General features: G+C 44.4%; 1 protein-coding gene across 1 annotated transcript in view; it reads left to right on the plus strand.

Moving 5' to 3' along the window:
* Window positions 1-215: 215 nt before the first annotated feature.
* Window positions 216-26,240, plus strand: part of LOC309553435 (sodium- and chloride-dependent GABA transporter 2-like) — an 83,478-nt gene continuing 57,453 nt past the window's right edge. Inside the window, exons 1-2 of the mRNA XM_082254632.1 lie at window positions 216-506; window positions 20,277-20,486. Coding sequence (XP_082110758.1) covers window positions 20,282-20,486 — 205 coding nt within the window. The 5' untranslated portion in view covers window positions 216-506; window positions 20,277-20,281. The remainder of the gene's footprint in view (window positions 507-20,276; window positions 20,487-26,240) is intronic.

Genomic DNA, 26,240 nt, shown 5'->3' on the forward strand with positions numbered 1-26,240 from the left:
AGATAGCAAGGGGAAGATATAATGAGAAAATCGAATTGGATGGAAAGGCCTATACTGCACCATGCAGCCATTGGGCAACAGCTATAGACAGCCAGGGGTTAAATAACCAAGTGATTCCCAGTTGTGTTTGTCCTGTTGCCCCTGCAGGACAGAGCTGGCTCCTCCAGCTGCCCTGTGACCCCTCTGCTCTCACTGCTGGACCCTGGAATGTAGGAGGGCGGAGAAGTTTACAATTACTCCTTCGTCCTTTAAATATCTCCAGCTTAGGGATTTGTAGCCTGGTGTTTAGGGAGAGTGGAGCTGGTGGGTGCCACAGCCGTGCCATCTCTGCCTTCAGCATGCTTTCTTTCTGTCTGCCACCTCTTATTATCTGACCAAACCAAGATCTCATTTTTTGGATATACCCAGGACGCACCCTTCACACCGCTGTGCCCGGTAGCCGGCTACTTGCACCCTGAAAGGTACCTCGCTGCTGCGCACTTTCCTGCTCTTGGCACCCCAAAAAGGTATTGCTTTTTTATTTTTTTTCCCTTAAAGACTATCTAAGCCAGAACATTTAAAGTGTATATCCAAGCAAAATTTTTTTTTAGGTTTGGAAGAAATGGGGAAGGATTAGAACCCCTGTCAGGTTTTCATTTCTGTTCTTCCTGCCTTTTTGTCCTGAAAAGGAATGGAGGAAAAGTCTGAAACAGGGACAGTGACAGAAACAAAGATCTGACAGGGGTTCTGACCAAATTACTAAAAAGAAAAAAATGGTGAAGCTGTTGTCACTAGGATAGTAGCTGAAATCTCTCAGAGCCCTGGAAAGCAGTAATACCCTCACAGGGCTTGTAATCCTGCCCCATTCTATCCAAAGCTAAATCAAAAGCTTTGGCTGGATACACATTTAACTGGAACCGGCCGTTAATGGGCAGGCTGAATGTTCCAAGTTGATCGATCAATCAACTTGGGTATAACCAGCCTGCTGGATTCTCCTATGATTATCGATAGCAGTTGCTATAGCTGCTAGCGATATTCATGGTCTTCTCCCGGCAACCTGTGGTTGTAGGAAAGAAATTTGAACCAATTTGGGACATTCAGCCTGCTGGATTCTCCAACAATTATCGGTAGCAGTTGCTATAGCTGCTAGCGATATTCACGGTCTTCTCCTGGCAACCTGGGGTTGCAGGAAAGAAAATTGAACCAATTTGGGACATTCAGCATGCTGGATTATCCTACGATTATCGATAGCAGCTGCTATAGCTGCAAGCAATATTCACAGTCTTCTCCCGGCAACCTGGGGTTGTAGGAAAGAAATTTTAACCAATTTTGGACATTCAGCCTGCCGGGTTCTCCTACAATTATCAATAGCAGTTGCTATAGCTGCTAGCGATATTCACAGTCTTATCCCGGCAACCTGAGGTTGCAGGAAAGAAATTTGAACCAATTTGGGACATTCAGCCTGCCGGATTCTCCTACAATTATCAATAGCAGTTGCTATAGCTGCTAGCGATATTCACTGTCTTATCCCAGCAACCTGTGGTTGCAGGAAAGAAATTTGAACCAATTTGGGACATTCAGCCTGCCAGATTCTCCTACAATTATCAATAGCAGTTGCTATAGCTGCTAGCGATATTCACGGTTTTCTCCCAGCAACCTGGGAAATTTGAACCATGTATGGCCAGCCTAAACCAAATATATTATTGCACAAAATGTTGAAGCCTTTATCAATTTGATCAAGCCTGGCGAACCTACCAGCCAAATGTATATACAAGCACTTTCCAATGGTGACAACACCTACTCAGTTCAGCTGCAGTGTTGTCACCCTTTCCTACACTCTCACAAAGTGGACTAAAAGCAATTGTGGCGAAACAGTTCACCGACGTTCTCAAACGCCGGAGCGTACGCACATCCACAGGAAATGAATACAAAGAGGATAGGCACAGCAAAGCAGTGATAAGACGCCAAGGACACTGTAAGGGCTCGTTCATATGGGCAGCCACACAGGGCTATACCAATGCTGGTGTGTTGCATTATTCAGGTGAATGCACGTGGTTTCAGTGCAGTGAGTCAGCATTTTGATAGGTAAAGCAGGCGATATGTTGCCTCCTGACTGCCTGTTAAACGCCTCTGGAAAGTGATCAATCGCAGATCACTTTTCAGAGGAGCAGCAAGCACTGCCCCAAGTGTGATCAAGCCTTTAGCACTCTACAAAATGAAAGTGTAACAAAATTTAAAATGACATAAATTATGTAGTCTGCCATTAGTATTACCAAAACTGAAAGTTACAAGGGTTGGGGCACACCATACAACACAGGCTCTGATTAAAGTAGAAAAATGCCCTTGGTATAGGTGTAGGCTATTTACGTACCTCATGCAGCCTGAATAGAAAACTCCCAGGATGTTGCTAAGAGAAGCCCAGCTGTTACTGTTCACCTTCACCATCTCAAATGTTGAACTCAGAGCTACTGTATCAGGGGAGAGAAAGTACATATAAGGAGGTTTGAATCAGAGAAAGAGCTCACTCTCGCTGTGGATTTCTTTGGGCAACTGTACACAATACCTGTAGCTCCTGGGTGGGGAATATTTCTGAGTGCCGGTTCACACATGTGCGATGCGGGAACCCTGTGAATCCACTGTGGGTTCTCGCATCGCACTCAACTCGCAGGCAGTTCACACGGCCATATGCGAATCGCTGGGGGTGTCAATACAAAGTTAACGATACCCCCAGATCAGTTTGCATATCGCAGTGCGAAATGTCAGTTCGGACATGACGCAGCTTGCATATGAGTGAACACCCAAGCGATCCGATTCTGGTGCGGACCAAATAAAGGGTCCTGTGCAACTTTGTACCGAATGCGATGCAAATTCAGCCATACAATCTGTATAGCTGAATTTGCATCGCACAGACATCGCATGTGATTTACAGGGCATGTGATTGACATCGCATAAGTGTGAACCAACACTGAAGTGTTAGCTGGATCTGGACTGTTTTTTTACTTTAAGGCTGGTTTTACAAGGGTGGTCTGATCATGTCCCCCTGTCAATTTGTCAGGCGGATCTGATCGGACCAGCCAGCAGCGGTGGATTTCATCAGACATGTGTATGCGAACACCTTACGCCATCCGATCCTGTCAACCAAAAACAGACGGATAGGGTATCCAACGGATCTGATGACAGTTAGATGGAAATGGACAGGCTGTCTATTTCCATCCAACCGCCCCATAGAGAACAGTGGGCTGTGTTCATGTCTGCTTAGTGGAGGAACACGGACGTGTCATCCATCTGTTCAGCGGGGATTAGTGGAGAGATCTCCTGCTGAGTAGGAAGAGGTGCATTACGGATTTCGCTTTTGTGAAAGCAGCCTAATGCCTCGTACACACGATCAGATAATCGGACGACTTATCGTTTGCATTTTGTTGCATTATACTAGTATCCAATTCAACAATGCGTACTAAATGTATGATTTTTTTCGTACGATTCTGCAAAAGCTTCCTGGTTGCATAGCTACGTATCGGATAGTGCAAAACACAAACAAAGGCAGCCAGGCTTTTTCTGGGTTATTTTCCTGTTTCTGATCATGCGTGGTCTTTGTCTATGGATTTTAGTGGACGCATACTTTACTGATTAAACGATTGTCGTTCGTAAGGCTATCGTAATGTCGTGATCGTCTGTCAAAAGCTGTGTACGGACTAGTGGCAGCTGGTACTCCATGGGCCGGGGGCGGGGGGGGGGGGGTGGGTGTAAGACAGACAGACAGACAGACCACACAATACCCCCCCCCCCCACTGGACCACAGCAAAACAGGAGAGAGGGAAAACAGGAGACAGGACAGAGGAAACAGGAGACAGGACAGGGGAGACAGGAGACACTCGGAGACAGGACACTCACCCTGCCTGGATGCAGCAGCAAGGTGGCGGCGGCGGCTTCGGCTTCTTCCTCGTCTTCTGCGTCTCCTCCCTCCTCCTCCATGCCCAATGGCATGGCTTCTCCTTTCGGCCAATCGGGAAACAGGTCTCAAAACCCACTTCCTGATTGGCCAGGAGGAGGATGGGTGTGACAAGATTAGGGGGATGGACGCATGGATGGGGGGGGGGGGGCGGCGCCCCTGCGCCCCATATACACCAGCCGCCACTGAGATGGACCATACACAGTATGTATCCACTACCATATGGCTAGAGGTGAAAAATTGTAATGAAAAAAATATAAATATATATAATTGAAGTGAATAAGTATATTCAAATCAGCTGCTGGTTGTACAATGTCGCAAGACTTGAAACATAGAAAATATCAGAGAAACCGGTCAACCTTTTAGATTTCCCGATTATTCTAACAAACGGCGCTGGATATAAATATAAAGGGATAAGTGTCGATAAATATGCCAATAAATAAATAAATAAACCCGATGTATAATACAATAAGAATTCATATGGTGAAATTAACGTGCATGAGTGCTAAAAATACCATATAATGGACAATTAATAAATAAATAGTGAAACCATGAATATTGTCCGTGGCAACACAACTCTGTTGAAATTTAAATAAAGTCCATAAACACCAGTGTATTCACACGTGTGCACTCCTGTGAATCACTCTTCAAGAAACATCTTCAGTGAAAAAGTGTCAAAATGAATGTGTCTGGATCCACCATCGGAAAGAATGCCTACTCACCAAAGGTAAGTATGTAACTTGTATAATACGGTAATAAGGACCCTCAGATCACATAACTGGTACTCCACCGAAACCTCAGCAATAAGATCACGTTTGAATGGATGTACTGGGACACTTGTATCTCCTCATATAACTCCTTGATACCTCACATTTAGAAGGAGAAACATAGAAAGGCCTCCATAGTGTGATAACGTGCTATTTATTAAAAAAGTTGTGAAGCAAAACACTTACATTGTGCAAATTTTAAAGTGCTTTATTGAAAAGACGAGCAGGGACGCCGATGTTTGTCTTTTCAACAAAGCGCTTTAAAATTTGCACAATGTAAGACACAGCGTATGCCACACTCGGGATTACCCCAGAATCATACTCACCTTCCCCTGCGTTCCCCCGCTATCCTCCAGCCTTCCTCCCACCGTCCTCCTGCTCTGTGCTCAGGTGATGCCGGCACTTCCCTTCCGGTTACCTTCCCTGCGAGCGTTGCGACGCAGGGGGGTGAAACTGGCGGCAAATTCAAAAATGTAAATAAACTAAATGACATGATACATAGTTGCGATCCTAACGGATTTCACTGTATCATGCCATTTCAGCACCTGGTGACTTCTCCAGTGCCCTGCCTGTGCTTTTCCAGTTCTTTGTGCCTGGAAAATTGAGAACGACCATGGCGTCCAAAAAGCGTTCTTTTTCCGCAAAAGCGCTTTTAGATGAACTGGAAAACAGCGACAGCGAAACTCAGTTACTTGAAGAACTAAGCTATAGCGATTCGTGGGAAAATTTGTCATCAGGTACGGAAAGTGACAACACAGACGATTCTGATGTCTCTTTTTGGCACACAGCTTGTGGAATTTGGGAAGTATATCAAATGATTCTTCAGAATTTCCAACGGAGCGATGTGCCAGAAAGAGAAATCAGAATCGTCGCTGTCGTAACTTTCTGTACCTGATGATGAATTTTCCCACGAATTGCTATCGCTCAGTTCTTCAAGTAACTCAGTTTCGCTGTCGCTGTTTTCCAGTTCGTCTAAAAGCGCTTTTGCGCAAAAAGAACACTTTTTGGACGCCATGGCCGTTCTCTATTTTCCAGGCACAAAGAACTGGAAAAGCACAGGCAGGGCACTGGAAAAGTCACCAGGTTCAATCCTGTGGAGAAATGGCATGATACAGTGTAATCCGTTAGGATTACAGCTTTGTATCATGTCATTTGGTTTATTTACATTTTTGAAATAGCCCCCGGTTTCACCCCCCGGCGTCGCAACGCTTGCAGGGAAGGGAACCGGAAGACAGGTGCCGGCATCGGCTGGGAGGACAGCGGTACGATGGCTGGAGGACGGCGGTGGAGGACGGCGGTGGATCGCAGGAGAAGGTTCGTTTTAAAATATAAAACAGATTTCCATGCAAAAGAATGTACCGCTTTTAGCACAGAAATCCAGACATAATCAGACTGCCAGGGAGGTTAAATAATTTAAATTTCAACAGAGTTGTGTTGCCACGGACAATATTCATGGTTTCACTATTTATTTATTAATTGTCCATTATATGGTATTTTTAACACTCGTGCACATTCATTTTACCATATGAATTCTTATTGTATTATTCACCGGTTTTATTTATTTATTTATTGGCACTTATCACTTTATATTTATATCCAGCACGGTTTGTTAGATTAATCGGGAAATCTAAAAGGTTGACCAGTTTCTCTGATATCCTCGAAAGTTCTGTACTAACGATCAGATTATCGTGCAATCAATTCGAAAGCGTTTTTTTTTCGTACGATTATCTTATTGTGTGTACGAGGCATAAGTCCGTTTTGAAGTGCCAAGCCTATGACTGCTTTGTTTACACTGTGACAACACTGCTGTAAAATTTCACTGCAGAACTAAAGCTTTATCAACCTGAACAAACAGAAGGAAACTCTCCGCACTCTATGTACATCCCATGGAATGTGATTTATTGCAGCGAACAGTCCCTGTGAAGTCCCTGCCCTTTGTGCCTCCCTTTCTAGGTGTTTCACCTGAGAGGGTTCACTCAGAAAAGGCTTACTCGTAGAGACAGAGCGAAAGCAATTAGGTTTGGAGCGGATCCAGGGTTGTCACCCTGTTAAAGTAAGTGGAACAATAATGGATCTACTGGCAGGGTCAACAGGTCTTATAGGAAGGACTAAAAAAAAATTGCCAATGTCATATTGCATTAGATATCTCATTTTGAACTAGGTAAAAAATGCAGCGCTGTCATCATACTAGAGCAGGGCAAAGATAATCCCTAACCCCAAGGGCTGGGGCATCCTAGCATGTTCTGATGCTCTTAAAGTGTAGGTAGAGGTGGATCTTTTTATTTTTTCATTTTGGATAGAGTGGAAAGGTATTGGAACCCCTGTCGGGTTTTTATTGCTGTGTGTGTGTTTGCCCCATTGGGGAAATACACCCACTTTTGTCCTGTTTTCTGATATTGTCAAAAGTGAAATTTTCAGTTTATATCAGAAAAAAAAGTGAAGGAACACAGATGGCAAAAAAACTGACAAGGAATATAACTCTCCCTTACTTTGTCCAAAATGAAAAAAAGTTTTGCCTTTAGGGCCGGGTCATACTGGTGCATCGGAAGACATTGCATGTGATTCGCATCACACTGCTCTGCAAATCACATGCCATGTCTTTGAGATGCGAACTCAGCCATACAGATGGTATGGCTGAATTCGCATTGCATTCAGACCAAAGTCCCGCAGGACCCTTTTTTTGGTCCGCCCCAGAATCGGATCACCCATCCGTCGCGAACACCTAATGCGATCCGATTCTTGTCCGAATTGACAGTTCGCACTGCTATATGCGAACAAATCTGGGGGCGTCATTAACTTTGTATTGACACTCCCAGCAGTTCGCATATGGCGGTGTGACCTGCCTGCGAGTTGGGTGTGATTCGGGAACCCGCATTGTAAACCGGCCCTTAGTTCTACTTTAAATGCACAAGATTTTTTTTTTGTTTTTTTTTAAAACATTTTATTCGATTTCAGCATGTGTTTAAAGACAAAAGAATACAACGGCCTGGTAGCCCAGCACACGCAGGTGCAGGCTATCCAGAACCAATGCCCAGAACATGGCACCGACAGCAACAAAGAGTACAAAAAAAATCCCAATACATCCATAGAAATAAAACAGAAGTACTCATGTATTAAAAGATATTTACTAGGGATGCACCAATGCCATTTTTTTGAACACAGAGTACGAGTACCAATATATTTTTAAAGTACTTTTTTGAGTAGGTAGAGGGGTGGTTTGGGAGGTGGGGGAGAATTAGGGAGTCTGGTAATGCTGGGGTGAGGGCAGGGAGGGGTATGTGAGGACAGAGTGTGGGGGGGGGGGGAGTAGGAGGGTAAGTGAGGGTGGGGGGGGATTAGGACGGTTAGTAAGGGTAGGGAGGGTGGGGGGCAGGGGATAGAAAGGACTTTGAGAACACAGAGAGAGCAGCAGCATCTAAGTGCAGTATGACCAAAATTTAATGAAAAAAGTAAGAAATACACTCACAAGGTTAAAAACAATTCCAGCATAAATGATGAATGTGGTGTTCATCCGCTCTACTCTCGTTTGGTAGCCCCTGGTGTGTTGGTGGCCAGAGGTCTGGGGGCACTGGTGGCTCACAGCGCTTCCTGGTAAACTTGGAGACACTCAGTGCACTGATGACATCACTTCCGGGTACATCATCAGTGCCCCCGAGTCTCTGAGTTTACCAGGCAGCGCTGGGATCCATCAACACCCCCTGACCTCTGGCCACTGACAAACCAGCAGCTACCACCTGAGAGTAGAGTGGATGAACACCACATTCATCATTTATGCTGGAATTGTTTTTAACCTTGTGAGTGTATTTTTACCTTTTATATATTTTAATGTATATTTTACCTTTTATACATTAAATTGGGGTCATACTGCACTTAGATGGCGCTGATCTCTCTGTCTTTCAGGACAAGACGGTGACAGCTGGCAGGAGGGGAGGAGGTGGCGGGAAGGAGAATCCCGTGGACAGATGAAATGTCATTGGTTGTTAAGGATGGGGTGACCTCGCTCCTTAAAGAGGAAGTAAAGTCTAAATAATTTGTACCTATTGGTAAGCCCATAGTAAGGCTTACCTATAGGTAGTGTAAATATCTCCTAAATGTGTAGCGTTTAGGAGATATTTACATTGCATACAGCCAATGACATAATCGGCGCATGCGTTCTGAAGGAAGGGCCACCCGTGCCGTTCCTTCATATACCTGTGCCGTGAATAACAGCTCCCCCGCGCATGCGCGGGAGTGACATCATCGCAGCTTCAGCCTGTCACAAAGCCGGAGTCAGTGGACCCTGAAGGAAGACCGGGAGAAAATGGACGCTGCCTCCAGCGACTACATCGCATCACTAGAGGGCTTCGTTTTCAGGTAAGTTTCACATAATGTACTAGTATGTGATGCATACTAGCACATTATGCCTTTACCTTGCAGGCCAAAAAAAAAAGTAACCAGCGGTTTATAACTGATTTAACAACCAATATTTGCCAGCATTCTTTTCTTTACATTTCAGCTGTTAGCGGGGAAATCCCACTGACAGCTGAAAGAACCGGGCCAGACGGTATCGTTTTTGGGTATCGGTGCTTTTGCTCGAGTACCGATACCTGTGCAAATGCCGAAACCTGTGTATCGGCACTGATACCATTATCAGTATTGGTGCAACCCTAATATTTACCCAACAAAAGTTTCTCCTTTGAAGACAGGATAATACTATGAGTGAATACATAAGTATTGATCTACCTCCAGTCTGGACTGATATACAGGTAAGAATTACGCCGTGGATGAATTCTCCAGCCACTTCGCCCAGAAACTTACAGGTGCAGCCCCTTTGTGTGTGTGTGTAAGTGTCTTTGTAGATTGGTAGGTTACTGTTAACCAATTGCTTCCAATAGGCTCTAGTGGGAGCAGAAGGTTATTGCCCAATGCAGTGTAAGCGCCTTCCTAGCGTAAAACAGAAGCAACCCAGTTAATGTTCTGCCAGCAGTTGTAGGTGAGAAGCCATCTTATCAGGCCCAACAGGCAGATTCTGGGGGGGACAAAAGGGATCATTGCTACTGAACTGATGAGAGTGACCACTGTCTCCCAGTATATCTTGATGACTGGACCTGTCCAAGAAATATGAAAAAAATCTCCCATTGTGTGACCGCATCTCCAACAAGATGAAGAATGAGATGGGTTAAATCTATGAATCCTGTGGGTGGTATAGAAGGCTCGGTGCATGATCTTGAATTATTGGAGCCCAGGGATTTCTTTCTCAGAAACTAGGTACAGGAACTCAACCACGACCCCCAAAAACTCCCTCTGCCTCCACATACAAACCCTCCAAACCATATCAAATAGTGGATGCGGTCAAATTTCACTAACAGTGGGAGGGTCTTAGAAGGGCATTAAATACCAGGAGTGCATTACATAAGAGTGCAGAGTGGGGGGGATGTTTACACACAGAGTGCAGAGTTTAGGGGGGCACTACGTACATGGTGCAGATTACAGAGTGCAGAGCTTGGGGGTGCGCTACGTACATAGTGCAGAATACAGAGTGCAGAGTTTGGGGGTGCACTACGTAGATACAGTAGTGCAGAATACAGAGTGTAGAGTTTGGGGGTGCACTACGTACATAGTGCTGAATACAGAGTGCAGAGTTAGGGGGTGCACTACGTACATAGTGCAGAATACAGAGTGCAAAGTTTGGGGGTGCACTACGTACATAGTGCAGAATTTGGGGGTGCACTACGTTCAAAGTACAGAATACAGAGTGCAGAGTTTGGGGGTGCACTACGTACATACAGTAGTGCAGAATACAGAGTGCAGAGTTTGGGAGTGCATTATGTACATAGTGCTGAATACAGAGTGCAGAGTTTGGGGGTGCACTACGTACATAGTGCAGAATACATAGTGCAGAGATTGGGGGTGCACTACGTACATAGTGCAGAGTTTGGGGGTGCACTACGCTCATAGTACAGAATACAGAGTGCAGAGTTTGGGGGTGCACTACGTGCATAGTGCGAATACAGGGTGCAGAGTTTGGGGGTGCAATACGTATATAGTGCAGAATACAGAGTGCAGAGTTTGGGGGTGCACTACGTACATAGTGCAGAATACAGAGTGCAGAGTTTGGGGGTGCACTACGTATATAGTGCAGAATAGAGGGTGCAGAGTTTGGGGGTGCACTATGTACATAGTGCAAAATACAGAGTGCATAGTTTGGGGGGTGCACTACGTACATAGTGCAGAATACAGAGTGCAGAGTTTGGGGGTGCACTATGTACATAGTGAGAATACAGGGTGCAGAGTTTGGGGGTGCAATACTTATATAGTGCAGAATACAGAGTGCAGAGTTTGGGGGTGCACTACGTACATAGTTCAGAATACAGAGTGCAGAGTTTGGGGGTGCACTACGTACATAGTTCAGAATACAGAGTGCAGAGTTTGGGGGTGCACTACGTGCATAGTGAGAATACGTGGGGTTCCAGGGTTGCAGTGCATTTTTGGTGGATATTTGATGCAGTCCAGTGCATTTTTTCCCCCCTCATTTTTCTTAACCTTAAATAAGGACGTGTGTTTCAGTGCATTTTTGTTGCATTCTGGTGCGTTTTGATGCATTTTACTGTGTTCCAGTACAGTCCAGTGCAGAAAAATGCAGTGCGTTTTTGGTGCATATTTGATGCAGTCCAGTGCATCCCCCCCCTCATTTTTCTTAACCTTAAATAAGGACGTGTGTTTGTGCGTTTTTGTTGCATTTTGGTGCGTTTTGATGCATTTTACTGTGTTCCAGTACAGTCCAGTGCAGAAAAATGCAGCATGTTCTACATTTTTTTTTTTTCTGGAACTGGAACGCACTAGAACTGACCACACTGGTGTGAACTATGCCATTGAGATTTTTATAACCTACTATCCATGCGTTTTTGATGAAGGGAAAAATGCACTTGACTGCATGTGGTGTGAACTGGCCCTAAAAGTAAACTGATACAATGTACAAATCGCATCTATCACCCAGTAATAAAACTGGCTAGATTAGACAATGGTCATGTTGTGTCTGTGGCTGGCATTGCTTGCCAGACAGTTGGGACAGATTTCTGCTTATAAATTATAAATTTGCAATGTTTGCACTAGTTTGCTAAAAAGGTTTTTGAATTCTTGTTTGGACATGGTTAAAAACTCCTGGAGTTCAGCCGCAGTGTACACAGGGCGACATCTGATACTTATACTCTGACCTCAGACACAATGACCCCGAACAAAGGTGAAAGTGTATAAGGAGGGTTAGAAAAGGTGCCCGGTCTTACTGTATGGCACACGCTTGATGGAACTTTCAAAAATCAGCTGTTCTTTGGGAACAGTTATCTACGGTCTCTTTAAAGCGGTAATAAACTCAAAAGCAGAAATGTACTTACTCACCATCCTTAGATGTGGTGGCTGCATTCATTTTCTTTTTATGCTTTTTTTCCCCCTCTGTTTTCACCTGATTATTTGGCCAGTAACACACCTCCTGTAAGAGTGCCTCTACCCTGGATGAAGGAGCACAGAGGGCATATTTGGACAGCAGCTTTGGCAGTCTAGGAGGAGGGGAGTATTAGATGTACAAACAGATTTAGATACACTAACACATTGAAGCCAAACTCCAGCTAATATTTCATAAGCAGTTACAGCAAACCATTTTTTCCTTTTGGGATAAATGTTTTACATAAATAAATAAATGCTGATCATTGTAAGCACCTTGTCTGTGTTAAATGGTTTGTCTCATTCCTGTAACTGCTGGAGAGAGCTGGTTCTTTTGAAAAACAACAGACTTGCTGGCCAGATCACCAGATAAAAATAGAAGAAAGAAAGCCTAAAAAAAAGCAAACGATTGCAGCCATTGCATCTAAAAAGTGGTAAGCCACAATATAATAAACGTTTGCTTTTGGATTTGATACAGCTTTATTGTGTTTTTTTTTGTAGATACAAGTTACATTGATGTAAACAATCTTAATAGTGAATGTCAATGTGTATCTAAACCCAAGAACAAAAATGTAATACAGAATATTACAGGTTTCAAAAACGGATTTTAGGGTACCACAATATGACAAAGTAAACGTATAAAAAAACAAATCTACAAAGCTTTTATTACATAGTTACATAGTATGTGAGGTTGAAAAAAGACATCAGTCCATCCAGTTCAACCTATGATGTGTGTGTGTGTTTGCAGTTAACCGTACATTGTATACCCCTGTATGTTGTGGTCTTTAAGGTGCCCATCTAAAAGTTTTTTGAAACTATCGATGCTCCCTGCTGATACTACTGCTTGTGGAAGAGAATTCCACATCCTTACTGCTCTGACAGTAAAGAACTCCCTGCGTATTTTAAGGTTAAACAGTTTTTCCTCTAGTTTATTGAGTGGCCATGTGTCTTATTGTATTCCCTTTCTCTGAAAAGTTTGTTCCTTATGCTAGGATCCTCACCAGTACAGTATTTGTACATTGATATCATATCCCCCCTCAATCGTCTCTTCTCCAGAGACAATAAGTTCAATGCTTGTAGTCTTTGCTCATAGCTGATGTCCTCCATTCCTCTTATTATCTTTGTTGCCCTTCTCTGGACTCTCTCCAGTTCCAGCACATCCTTCCTGAGGACCGGTGCCCAGAACTGGACGGAATACTCCAGATGTGGCCGGACCAGAGTCTTGTAGAGTGGGAGAATAATCTCTTTATTTCTGGAGTGAATCCCCTTTTTTATACATCCCAGTATTCTGTTGGCTTTGCTGGCAGCGGCTTGGCATTGCATGCCACTGCCAAGCCTGTTGTCCACTAGTACCCCCAGGTCCTTTTACATCCTAGATTCACCCAGAGGTTACCCCCTAGCAAGTAGCTTGGTTTCGTGTTTCTGACGTCCAAGTGCATTACCTTACATTTTTCAACATTAAACCTCATCTGCCATGTAGTTGCCCACCTCATTATTTTGTTCAGGTCTGCTTGTAAGGTTTCCACATCCTGCAGAGAAGTTATTGCCCTGCTTAGTTTAGTATCATCTGCAAATACAGAGATTGTGCTAGATATCCCCTCCTCTAGATTGTTTATAAATAAAGTAAACAGGATTGGTCCCAGAACAGATCCTTGGGGGACCCCACTTTCCACACCCACCCAATCCGAGTACTCCCCATTTATCACCACCCTCTGGACTTGCCCCCGGAGCCAGTTCTCTATCAAGGTACTCACCCTATGGTCCATACCTACGTACCTTAGTTTGTACAGTAAGCTATTGTGGGGAACTGTGTCAAAGGCCTTTGCAAAGTCCAGATACACCACATACACAGGCCTTCCTTTATCTAGATGCCAACTCACTTCATCATAGAAGGTTAATAGATTGGTCTGGCAAGAACTATTTTTCATGAATCCATGCTGATTACTACTAATGATACCATTTTCATTACTAAAGTCTTGTATATAGTACCTTAACATCCCCTCCAAAATCTTGCAGACTACTGATGTTAGGCTGACCGGGCTATAGTTACCCGGGATATACCTCAGCCCTTTTTTAAATATTGGTACCATGTTGGCTTTTTTCCAATAAGCTGGCACCATACCCGTCTGTAGACTATCCGTAAAGATCAAGAATAATGGTCTGGCTATCACCTGGTTGAGTTCTTTAAGAACCCTCGGGTACAAGCCATCTGGTCCCGGTGATTTATTTATGTTAAGTTTCTCTAGTTTAGTTCTAAGTCTATCCTCTGTTAACCATGGGGGTACTTCCTGAGGTGTATTATTTAATTTATCATTACAAGCTGGGTTACTGTAGCCCCCCAATTCTTTTGTGAAGACTGAAGAGAAGAAATTATTTAACACTTTCGCCTTCTCTCTGTCCTCTGTGGTCAGCTTCCCTTCGTCGTCTTTTATGGGGCCAATGTGTTCTGGCCTCGCTTTCTTACTATTTATATACTTAAAGAATTTCTTGGGGTTTTTTTACTCTCTTCTGCTATATGTCTCTCCTGTTCTATTTTAGCCGCCTTTACATTTCTTATTGCACTCTTTGTAATGTTGGAATGCTGCCAATAACCCCTCAGCCTTGTATTTTTTAAGGCCTTTTCTTTAGTATTAATATGCATTTTTATGTTGGAGTTTAGCCACCCAGGGTTTTTTTTTCTCTTTTAAATTTATTCCCCTTTAGAATGCACTGGCCAATCCCTTTGTTTAGTATGTTCTTGAAGCGCTCCCATTTTTCCTCCGTGTCCTTTGTTCCCAGGGTTCTATCCCATTTTGTATTGTCTAGCAAAGAGCACAGTTTAGGGAACGTGGTTCTTTTGAAATTCAGTGTCCTTATATTACCCTTGCATTTCCTATTACTATGATTTATACTGAAACAAATTGATCTATGGTCACTGTTTCCTAAGTTGCCCCGTATTTCTATATCCATGATCAGGTCCGTATTGTTGGTAATCAGTAGGTATAGTACCGCATTGTTTCTTGTCGGTGCGTTCACCATCTGACCCATGAAATTGTCCTGCAAAACATCTAGAAACTGTTGAGCATTGGATGAATGCGTGGTTTCTTCTGCCCAGTCTATATCTGGATAATTAAAGTCCCCCATTATAATGACATTTCCCATCCTTGCTGCCAATCCAAGCTGTGATAGGAGGTCTGCCTCCCCTTCCTCCATCTGGTTGGGGGGCCTATAGCATACGCCCAATATTACTTTCCCCATAGTGCCTTCCCTTTGAAGTTCTACCCATAGGCATTCTACCTCCTCCTTAGCTCCATTATTAATATCGTCCCTCATATTTACCTGTACACTATTCTTAATATACAGACATACCCCTCCCCCTTTTTAACCTTCTTTATCTCTGCGATAAAGGGAGTACCCCTGAATGGTCACCAGCCAATCATGAGAGCTGTCAAACCAAGTCTCTTAAATCCCCACAAAATCTAAGTCCTCCTCATACATTAGCAGCTCCAGCTCTCACATCTTGTTGGCCAGACTTCTAGCATTGGTATACAAACCTCGTAATTTTGTCTGGTTGCATACTATATCCTTGTTTGGTGTTGTTTTTAGGCTGCTCTTTCGATTTTTCCCCATACCGACCTTGGGTTTAGGAACTCTGAACACACTACCGCTAATGTCCCCATTTGTGCCCGCTAAACCTTGCTCCCCGCTGGCTAATTCTACATCTGTACCCTCCCCCCCCATCACGTATTTTAAAAGCCCCTCTAACTTGTTGGCCATCTTCTCACCCAGTACGGCTGCACTCTCCCCATTTAGGTGCAATATGTCCCTACTAAAGAGCCGGTAGCTGACTGAGAAGTTGGCCCAGTTCTCCAGGAACCCGAAACCCTCCTTACTACACCAGCTCCTCAGCCACTTGTTTACTTCCATAATCTCCTGCTGCCTCTCTGGCGTGGCTCGAGGTACAGGTAGTATTTCTGAAAATACTTCCTTGGAGGTCCTACTCCTCAATTTAGCTTATAAGTCCCTGAAATCGTTTTTTAGGACTCTCCATCTCCCTCTGACTTTGTCATTGGTACCCACGTGTACCATGACAGCTGGCTCTTCCCCAGCCCCACCCAATAATCTATCTACCAGATCGGTGATGTGCCGAACCCGAGCGCCCGGTAAACAACTGACAGTTTGGCATCTACAGTCTTTTTGACAGATTGCCCTCTCTGTCCTTCTAATAACTGAATCCCCTACCACCAGAACCTGTCTTTCCTTTCCCTTGCTCCCGCCCTCACTGGAGGAGTTTTTCCCCTGGCAGCTAGGGGCGTCACTCTGCTCCAGCAATGCTAGTCCCTGACTGGTTTCCCCAACATCATGCAACAGGGCGTATTTATTGGGATGCTCCAGCCCAGGACGGGCCTCCTTGCCTTGTTCCCTTCTACCCCTCCTAACTATCACCCAACTACTCTGCTCTGATGCCTGCAATCTTGTATCTCCGCCCTCCTCTGTGCAGGTCCCTGCCTGCACTTGACGGGTACGTTCCCAGCTCTCATTAAATATGGAGATTCTTATCAGCGTTGCCAGTTCCTTCCCTAGATTCAGGACCTGAGCTTCCAGGGAAGCAACGTGCTTACATTTTGTGCGGCTGTATTAGCTCTCGATCGCATGATCGAGGAATGTATACATGCCACAAGATGTGCACCGAGTCGCATCTCCACACCCGCCGGGCATCGTACCCACTATCTACTCTAATGGGGATTCAGAAATTTAAGTCTGTCCTGATTAGCTGTTTTCTAGCTTCCTATCTCTACTTTCTCACACTCAGGCACTCGCTGACACTCAAGGCACTCGCTGACACTCAAGGCACTCCCTGACACTCAAGGCACTCCCTGACACTCAGGTACTCACTGACACTTAGGTACTCAGTACTTACTGGTGTATAACATTAAAATAAAGACCAGCAATGCATTGCTGACTGGCTGGATCATGTGGTGGTGCTGTTAAGCCTCTCTCTTATGTCTCTTGAAGGACTTTAATAATGGCCCAATTTGGATATTTTTTGATTAGTACCTTGATGTCCTCTGATTGAATTAGCACCATTTTACCACCACAACTCATCATTTGGGAGTTTGTTAGCTCTTTGGGCTAGTATATCTTTTGGCGGCTGTATGGGTTTCCCTGGTGCTGTACCAGACTCACACCTTAAAGCCTAGTATACACTAGGGCTGATAGAAAAAAAACTGACAGCTCCCTAGAAGCCGCTGTACTAACCATAAGATGTTGGTACAGCAATCTCCCTTGCTGTGCTGTTGTGTTCTGATGGGGACGGCCCATATTCTCACTCCCCCCTCCCCCGCCAGAACACTCTGGTCAGCGTTCTCATCTATTTGCTGATATCACTTCTCGGGAGCCGATTGGCAGACCTTTTTTGGGCACACCCAATCAACATGCAGCCTGTGTGTACTAGGCTTTAGGCTGTCTTTGGTGAATGCACTCACCCTTTTATATGTTGCAGTATGTATAACATTTATTAATCCACCAGTGTAACAACCCCTGAAGAAGTCTCATGCTCCTTGTGAGTTGAAATGCGTTAAGAGTATATATAAACACTTTAGGCACTCTTTATAGTGCTGAAGATACCTTTTCAGTGGCGGTTTAGAATCACGTTTTGAGCTATTATATGTATATGCAAATCATTATGTATAGACCTGTTGGTCTTTCTTTAATGTTATACACCAATAAAAGCTTTGTCGTTTTTTATACTTTTACATTGTCATATTGTGGTGCCTTAAAATCCTTCTCCCCATGTAAACTGTTTTTGTAATTATTGTTTAGGATGTGGCATCTTTAGATTACATTGGTCTAGTAAAGGCACAACTGAAAATATTGTAGCTTACCATACCTTACATGTGATGGCTGTGTTAGTTTTCTTTTTTCAAGCTTTCTTCCCTTTATTTTTACTTGGTATTCCTGCCAGAAACACACTTTCTGCCCTAGGGTGACAACGATCACTCACTGTACTGTATTTACAGCTATATGTGTACACTGGGAACAAGCAGGTAAGAAAACTTTATGGACCTTGCTTTGTGCACTAATCCAAATAATTTGGTGGAGGGGGGATTTTGGTGTGGGGTTGTTTATCAAGGGTTGGGCTTGGTTCCTTAGTGCCAGTGAAAGGAACTTTTAAGGCGTCAGCATACCAAGACATTTTGGACAATTTCATGCTCCCAACTTTGTGGGAACAGTTTAGGGATGGCCCCTTCCTGTTCCAACATGACTGCGCACCAGTGCACAAAGCAAAGTCTATAAAGACATGGATGAGTGAGTTTAGGGTGAAGGAACTTAAATGGCATGCACAGAGTCCTGACCACAACCCGATAAAACAACTTTGGGATGAATTAGCATGGAGACTGCGAGCCAGGCCTTCTCGTCCACATCAGTGTCTAACCTGATAAATGCGCTTTTAGTAGAATGGTCAAAGATTCCCATAGACACACTCCTAAACCTTGTGGACAGCCTTCCCAGAAGAGTTGAATCTGTTATAGCTGAAAAGGGTGGGCCAACTCAATATTGAACCCTACCGACTAAGACTGGGATGCCATTAAAGTTCATGTGCGTGTAAAGGCAGGCGTCCCAATACTTTTGGTAATATAGTGTAGCAGAGGGAAGACAAAGCAGACAGAAATCACACTGTGCTTTGGGTCCTTTCACACAAGCTTTCCGCCAGGCGCACTTCATTTTTCTCAGCAGGGATCGATCCGCTGATCCCTGCTGAGCAGGCAGATGACACTTCCATCACCAGAGCTGTCAGATCCCCGATCTCCTCTATGGGGAATCGGATGAAAACGGACCGCCTGTCCGTTTTAATCCGATCCTATCTGATCCGATCCTCCAGACGGATGGAAAATAGGGTTACCATCCGTCTGGATTTCATGGACAGGATTGGATCGGAGAGCAGCGGGTGTGGAGATGTCGCCGCTGACATCCGCTGCCCCATAGGGGTGCAGTGAGCCTCCGATCAGGTCCGCCTGAAAAAACTGACAGGCGGACCTGATTTTTCGGAAAGCCTGTGTGAAAGGTGCCTTAGGCTAACTTAATTTATGTCAGAAGTTTGTAAGAAGGAATAAAGATGACGTTCCTGGCAAAACTGATGTCTACTAGAGGAAGCATTTACACATTTTTATGAAATACAAAAATCTTAATGTTGCACATACTAATTGTGCTTTGAAATTACTAAAAAGATATTGGTAACAGATCGAGATGTTATGTGTCTGGTAGACAATTTTACCGTTAAATTGCCTCTGTTGTCTTACCCTTGATGAAACAGGGGCTTTAATGCTGTGTAGACCATCTTGGAAGTTTTTAGTTTCTGACTTTATTCTGAATGAATAATACTTTCTGATTACACTGATGTAGCACCCTCCTCCAGTTAGGTTGTTAGGCTAAATTTAGTTTTTGGCCTCACTGTAGTCAGTGGAGCTGTGATCTATTGTTTCTGTCTGGTCAGGGCTTTCTAAGCTGGGTGTTTGATTTCTCCTATCTGCTTCTAAAATATAGGGAAGGGAGCAATGAATATTTATCATGCCTTAGCCAATCCCTGGAAGGGGGGTTGTCCAGAAGGTGGTTAGAGAGGTGATAAATGTTTGGGAGGCTTAGCCAGGGTGTACTTCCTCTGCTTTAAGGGTCCCGGTTCTCATGGGGCTGCAGCTCCTGGGAGGCAGCTAGAGTGTGCTTAAGAATTGCAATTGGGCCTCAGCAGGTGCTGGATTAAGGGCCGGGAGAAAATGACTAAAGGGACTTTTGCTGGAGGGCACTGTTTTAGAATCCTGGTCTAGAGAAAAAGAGCTTTATCTCTCTCACTGAGGAATTACTTGTGGAAGCTGGGTGGCAGGGACTTTCATGTGTGCCTTATACTATAAGGATTTGTGCTAAGAACTCTGTCCTACTCTTGATTCTAATGTAATTTGGAGTATCCTTAACTTTTTCTAACCCCCTCTGAGACAGGTCATGTTATTCAGCAATAATTCTAAAAATGCATCCTCTAGACTGAGCCTGAATTGTCAGTTTTCTTGGAATTGTGCTTGTGGCCAGCAGCCTCGCTACTAGCAAGAAAGACCTGGGGTAATCTACAGTGACCCCTCTGGTGCTGAGTGCTACACTAAGATTGGACCATAGACCATGTCTGCTTTCTCTTTCAGGTACCATGGATAACAAGGTCCCGGGAGCCGTGGTGAATGGGGAATCCTTTCCAGCTCAGCCACTGATGGAGAAGGAGGCGACTGAGCAACACATGACAGAGAGAGGACAATGGAAGAACAAGATGGAGTTTGTCTTGTCAGTGGCTGGAGAGATTATTGGATTGGGGAATGTATGGAGGTTTCCCTACCTTTGCTACAAGAATGGAGGAGGTATGTCACTGCCACAAATACAGACTTCTTAAGAGCAATGAGGATGTGTCAGGTTTGCCTAAGGGTCTTTGTTTACTTCAAATGGGTTTAGCATTTTCATGCAAGTCTATGGGAATGCAAGAGGCTCTTGAAACAAGTCAAGTGCATTTCAGAAAGAGGTCAACTGCAGGTCAAATGCACCTATCAATAAATTCTGATTGATCTCAGAAGCATTTGAAACTGATGTCATTGTCAAGCTCAAAGCCTATATACACAAGCTCTTAAAGAGCTCAAAAGTTACAGCAAATTCTCAGCTTACTTTTGTTAATAAAGTGGGTCTGTCCTTTGTCTGGAGTAGGCGAAGTACCAGGTTCTCTTTATAGCAGGCTCCACAGGGAGTAAATACCTTTCCCATTCTCCCCTGCTGCCTTAAAATGCACATGGAAGCAAAAATAGAAAATTGTCTATCAAATACTTACTGTAATTTTCCTTTCCTGTTGGACTCCATGGCAGCATACGTTTGGGTTTAGCCCCGACTCCACTCCTATCCTATAGGACCCCACTCCCATAAATCTTTGCTCCCATTCAGCATCCATGTTCTGTAACTAGCCTACTCAGAAACTGGGAGGGGACTGCTGCTGCCATGGAGTCCATCAGGAAAGGAAAATTATGGTAAGTATTTGATAGACAATTTTCTGTTTTCCTGACAGACTCCGTGGCAGCATACCTTTGGGAAATTACTTGCCGTAGACAGCCGGGTGGGCAGATGCTGAACAGAAAAATTTTAATTGATACCATTAAACAACAGTACTTGTACACCAAAGTTCACCGAAGATAAGACAACCAGCTCAACACATTAATAGGTCAAAAAAGTGTTAATAGAAGACCAGGAGGCTGCCCTGCAGATTACTTCGTGGGCGACGTGCCTTGAGACTGCCCAAGATAATGAGACACTTTGGGTTGAGTGTGCTGTCACCGCTTCTGGAGGTGCTTTATAGGCCCACTGAATGGCCTGCACGATCCATGCAATAATTGACCTTGGCGAAGCACGCATTCCCTTGTTCTTCCCATAAAAAAGAACAAATAGATACTCAGACTGTTAAAAGGTAGCCGTGGCTTCTAGATACTGCTTCAGGGTATTGCCCACATCAAGAGGATGGACTACGAAGAATTTTCACTTGATCTGAAGGTGGGGAGAAAAACAGAGGTAACCTTGGTGTTTGATCCCAGCATAGGAATTAGGACCACTCTGTCTAGAAAGAAGTTTAGAAAAGGCTCCTTCGAGCCCAGACCTCGATTCTCGGAAATCTTCTTTCGCTGATGTGATGGCCACCAGGAGAACTGTTTTGAGAGTAAGTTCTTTGATCAAGAGAGGCTTGTCCTAATCCGATCCGAGTAACAAGAAGAAATCGGGGACCAGCGGACAGGGCCGGACTGGCCTACCAGGATACCGGGAAATTTCCCGGTAGGCCGGCAAGTCCCCCTGCCCTGGGGCTGCTGATACATGTAAAAAAGACGGCTGCCGTCGGCCCGACATGCGCATTGCGCATGCGTCGCCACCACTCGGGAAAGCCTTTACACGTTTGGCTATTCCCGGGCAGATGGCGCATGCGCGGTGACGTGTTTTTAAATGTATGGCGGCTCACCAAAAGGTAAGTAAGACTCCTCCACAGCCCCTGCATCTCAGGAGATGCAGTTCTGCGGGCATGGTACAGGAGATTCTCCTGTACCATGTCTCGGACCACCAGAATTTTTTTCTTCGGGCAAAGAGATGGTGTCTCTTGCCATGTAATACTGAGCCCCAAGAAACACGAGGGACTGTGTGGGTTCCAGATGACTCTTCTCCATGTTCAGGATCCACCCGAATTCCTGGAGAGTGGCAATGACTTGACCCATGTGTTCCAGAAGTTTAATCCTGTCTTGAGATATGAGGTGAAAATCGTCTAGGTAATGATGGAGCCCGATACCTCTGACTCTTATTAAGGCTACTACCGCCAACAAGACTTTTGAAAACATGCGAGGTGATGTTGAGAGCCCCAAGGGGAGACAGGTAAGCTGTAGATGAGTCTGACCGATGGTGAGGCGGATGAACTGTTGGAAGTTTCTTGCTACAGGGACATGAAAATAGGCATCCTTCAGGTCTATAGAAACGAATCAGTTTTCCGGGATGGGAACAGAGGCACCCTGAGCTATCAGGCATTCTACGTAGGACAGAAGCGCCTGCCTTTTCTCTGCCGAAAGTGAGGGAAGTGAGGATGAACCTGAGCCTGGGAGGGCTGCTAAGAGCCAAGGAATGCCCCAAAGAGACAGTTCTGATGGTCCAGGAATCCCGGATTGAGGCTGGCCAGACATGTCTGAAAGTGTAGAAGGCCAGCCTCCATCCAACATGTCTGAACGGGCTCAATCTCAAAAGGACTTAGTGGCCTCCTGGTCACCAGTAGAAATACCCTTAGGGGTTTTCCGGAAAGGAGGACTGTCTTGACTTTCAACTTCTCACAAACTCTCTGCTGGGCTTGTAGCTGTGTCCCTCCATAGCCGGTCTGTATTTTGCTTCCTGGGGTGAGCCCGTTTCTGATTTAGCCTGCGTCTGTCTTGGGGAAGGAACCCAGACCTACCACCCGTGGCCCGGGTTATAATGTTTTCTAGCTTATTACCGAAGAGGGAGGAGCCCTCAAACAAAATCCGACACCACACCTGCTTTGATGCAGGATCAGCTAACCATTGTCGTAGTCAGTGGGCACTTAGCAGGGACAGAGGATAGCATAACCTGAGCCACAAGGTAGATGATGTTGATGGACGCATCTCCCAAGAAAGCTGATGCCATTTTCAGCTCTTGAATGTGGGAGCTTCTGACCCCCTCTTCCAAGACACTCCTAAGAGTCTCATCCACACTGTCCATCCAAATCTCCATTCTTTGGACATTGCTGCTAGAGCTAAGGCCGGTTTGAAAGCCATGCCTGCCATTAGATAGATTTGTTTAAGATCGGTATTGATCTGTCTTTGCAAAACGTCCTTAAAAGACACTGTATCTTGCAACAGAAGGGTCACATGCTTGACGAATCTCATCACACCTGCATCCACCTGAGGTGGGGACTATAATAACCTCTCCCAACTCTCCTAGGAATGGGAAATTCAGACGATCTTTATTCAGTTGCTTAAAGAATTTTCTCTGTTTGGGAGGAGAGACCGCTGTATCTTCCCAGTTTAGGGCTTCTCTTACTGCCCTGACCAGGGGGGAACAAGGCCAAAATCAAAACCCAGACAAGGATCTTCTGTCTCTGAGTCGCTGTCTGAAAGGAAGACGGAAGGACGGCTTAGGGTATTCATTGTCATAATTTGTGGTTTGCTGTGGTGGAAAAAATGGGTCATATGCATTTTACTGGGCTTTTGCAGTGTGTTGGCACAAAGTATGGGCTGACTTAAGGCACAGTACATTAATGTGCATGGGTTAACACACCGCATCATACCAGACATTTCTGTTTTCTTTCCAGGGTGGTGCTCAAAAGCAAAAACTCGTAAGTGAACAAAAAAAGTGCATGTGAGACAAACACAAAAAAAAAGTGCACTTAAGGGTGTGCCTTTTGTCCACCCCCTGAGGCACAAGGCTCCTGGGAGGGGCAAGGATTGAACATGGTCAACCTAGCCAAAAGACCTGGCAGACCCTTTTCCTCATGGTCAGCCAAAGGCGACCAACGAGTACTAGGTAAGAGGCTCTCCCGAAGAGAGACCTCCCTTCCTGTTTAGGGGAGGAAGGAACCTAATGGACATACATCCTCCCTCTATACTTCAGGGTAATACCAAAGACCCACACTCTTCATCCAAGTAAAAAAGACACAAGCAAAAGTGCAGGATGACAAAAACATGAAAGAAAAAATAAATTGTGCCCGTGCAAGTGCATAGGCTAGGCCCTGAGTCCTGGTAGCTAAAAAATTGCCCAGGACATAGCCAAAAGGCATAACCCAAGGAGGCTAAGTGCAGAAAAGAACATTATATACCTGGCTACTACCGGAGTATACACCTCATAAGAAAGCGGACCCCCTGACTCCTGGGCCTACATGTAGAAACTACACCAGAGCCTTTCTGGAAACTCCAGATATACCCCTATCCAAGGACCCCCGGAGAGGAACAGGATTCAATTGAGGGATTACCTGCCATATCCATATACCCGCTCTATACCTCTGTGTGGGGTGGGTATTTCTGGTGAGTGGGCTACCTTCCATAGAGGTCACTGAGCACCTCACTCGCCACCCACCACGGGGTTGTATTCAACATTTTTTGTCATAGAAAGATTTTCAGTGTCATATATATGGACTAATTACGTCACCTTATCTCCACTCATTGTTGGACCACCAGTTATTTGTCACCTGTTGCATACAGCACATTATATATGCTGGCACTGAATCACTTTTTTAGCACTCATCAATTATTTGCACCGGTCACCTTATATATTTATATATTTATTCATTCTTTACTATTCAATTTATATTTTGCACATATGTGATTTGTCGCTTATACATTTGTATGCACTTAGTCACTTTATATACACTTTATTTTGCTATTCAGTTAGGTTGGCACCTTTCACTGATTATTACCCTGTATTGATTTGAGACTATTTATTGCTTCATTTTATGCTCAATTAATTATTTATTTATCTATTTATATACCCTTGGACTTACTTGTTTATTTATTTAATCACTTATTTATTTATTTACACATCATTGTGCATACATTCCTGTCTAATTATTACATACCATAATGTAGGCAGCGCCATTCCCTTACCTTTATCCCCTTATGTTTAAAACATGCACAAATACATGAGCAAAGGTGCGAATAGAGGCCAGACACATACTTGCCCCTATGGGCCAGACACATACTTGTACCTATGTACAGTGCAAATAGAAATATGATTCCATTAGCCCCATGAACTGCACCATTAACATTACATTTATTTTCATGTGCTGAATATGTGAATGAGGCCAACTAGTGCGACCTGTGCCCAAGTGATGATAACACAGGTAATAGGAAGGTTTGGCTTATGTATGGCTTAGATAAAAAGTGAGCCTGTAAAGATAATCTCTATTGGAATTTTCTTTAGCTCATTTTCTCTGGAATTTTGTAGGATTTGCATTGATTACTGAGCAAATAAGACATTCTCGGCTGAAGCAAACAGAGCACAATGAGAAGAAGTGTGCTGGCCTCCCGGAATTATCACTCTAATGGCCATTTCTAGTCAGAACTGTTATACCTGCTCAGATAAATATGGAGTATGTCTGAGGCCAAGGCCGAGCCAAGGATTAGGCATAAAAGGTGGCCTTGTTTGCTTTTGCATGATGGAGGCTAAAAAGATCAGGACCTGCAACCTATCCTTCTGAAGTAGTTCACAGCTCATGAAGGGTCATACTTTGGAGCAAAAGGAGCTATACCAGAACAGTCTGGGACAGCAATCGCAGAATGATACATGCTAAATTGAAGAAAATATTACTGGAATTAAAACACAGTGTTGTTTTACCCACATGGAGAATTTAGATGTCTGTTCTCATATTATATAAGGCTGTCCATATGCATCAGGGGTCAGATTTACCAGTTGTGCAGCTACCCAAGAACCCATTTATACTAGCCAGGCACTGGGACCCCCCATTATCACGTAGATTTGGACATGACTCACTTCCATCTAGCTGTCAATCGATATGCAGTGAATTTGTGTTTGTCCTTGGACAATATTTGTATGGGGGGGGGGGTAAAAATTGGTCTTGCCAAGGGGCCCCTTGGGGACTC

This window comes from Pelophylax lessonae, assembly GCF_965119305.1.
Source record: "Pelophylax lessonae genome assembly, chromosome: 4".
Lineage (NCBI taxonomy): Eukaryota > Metazoa > Chordata > Amphibia > Anura > Ranidae > Pelophylax > Pelophylax lessonae.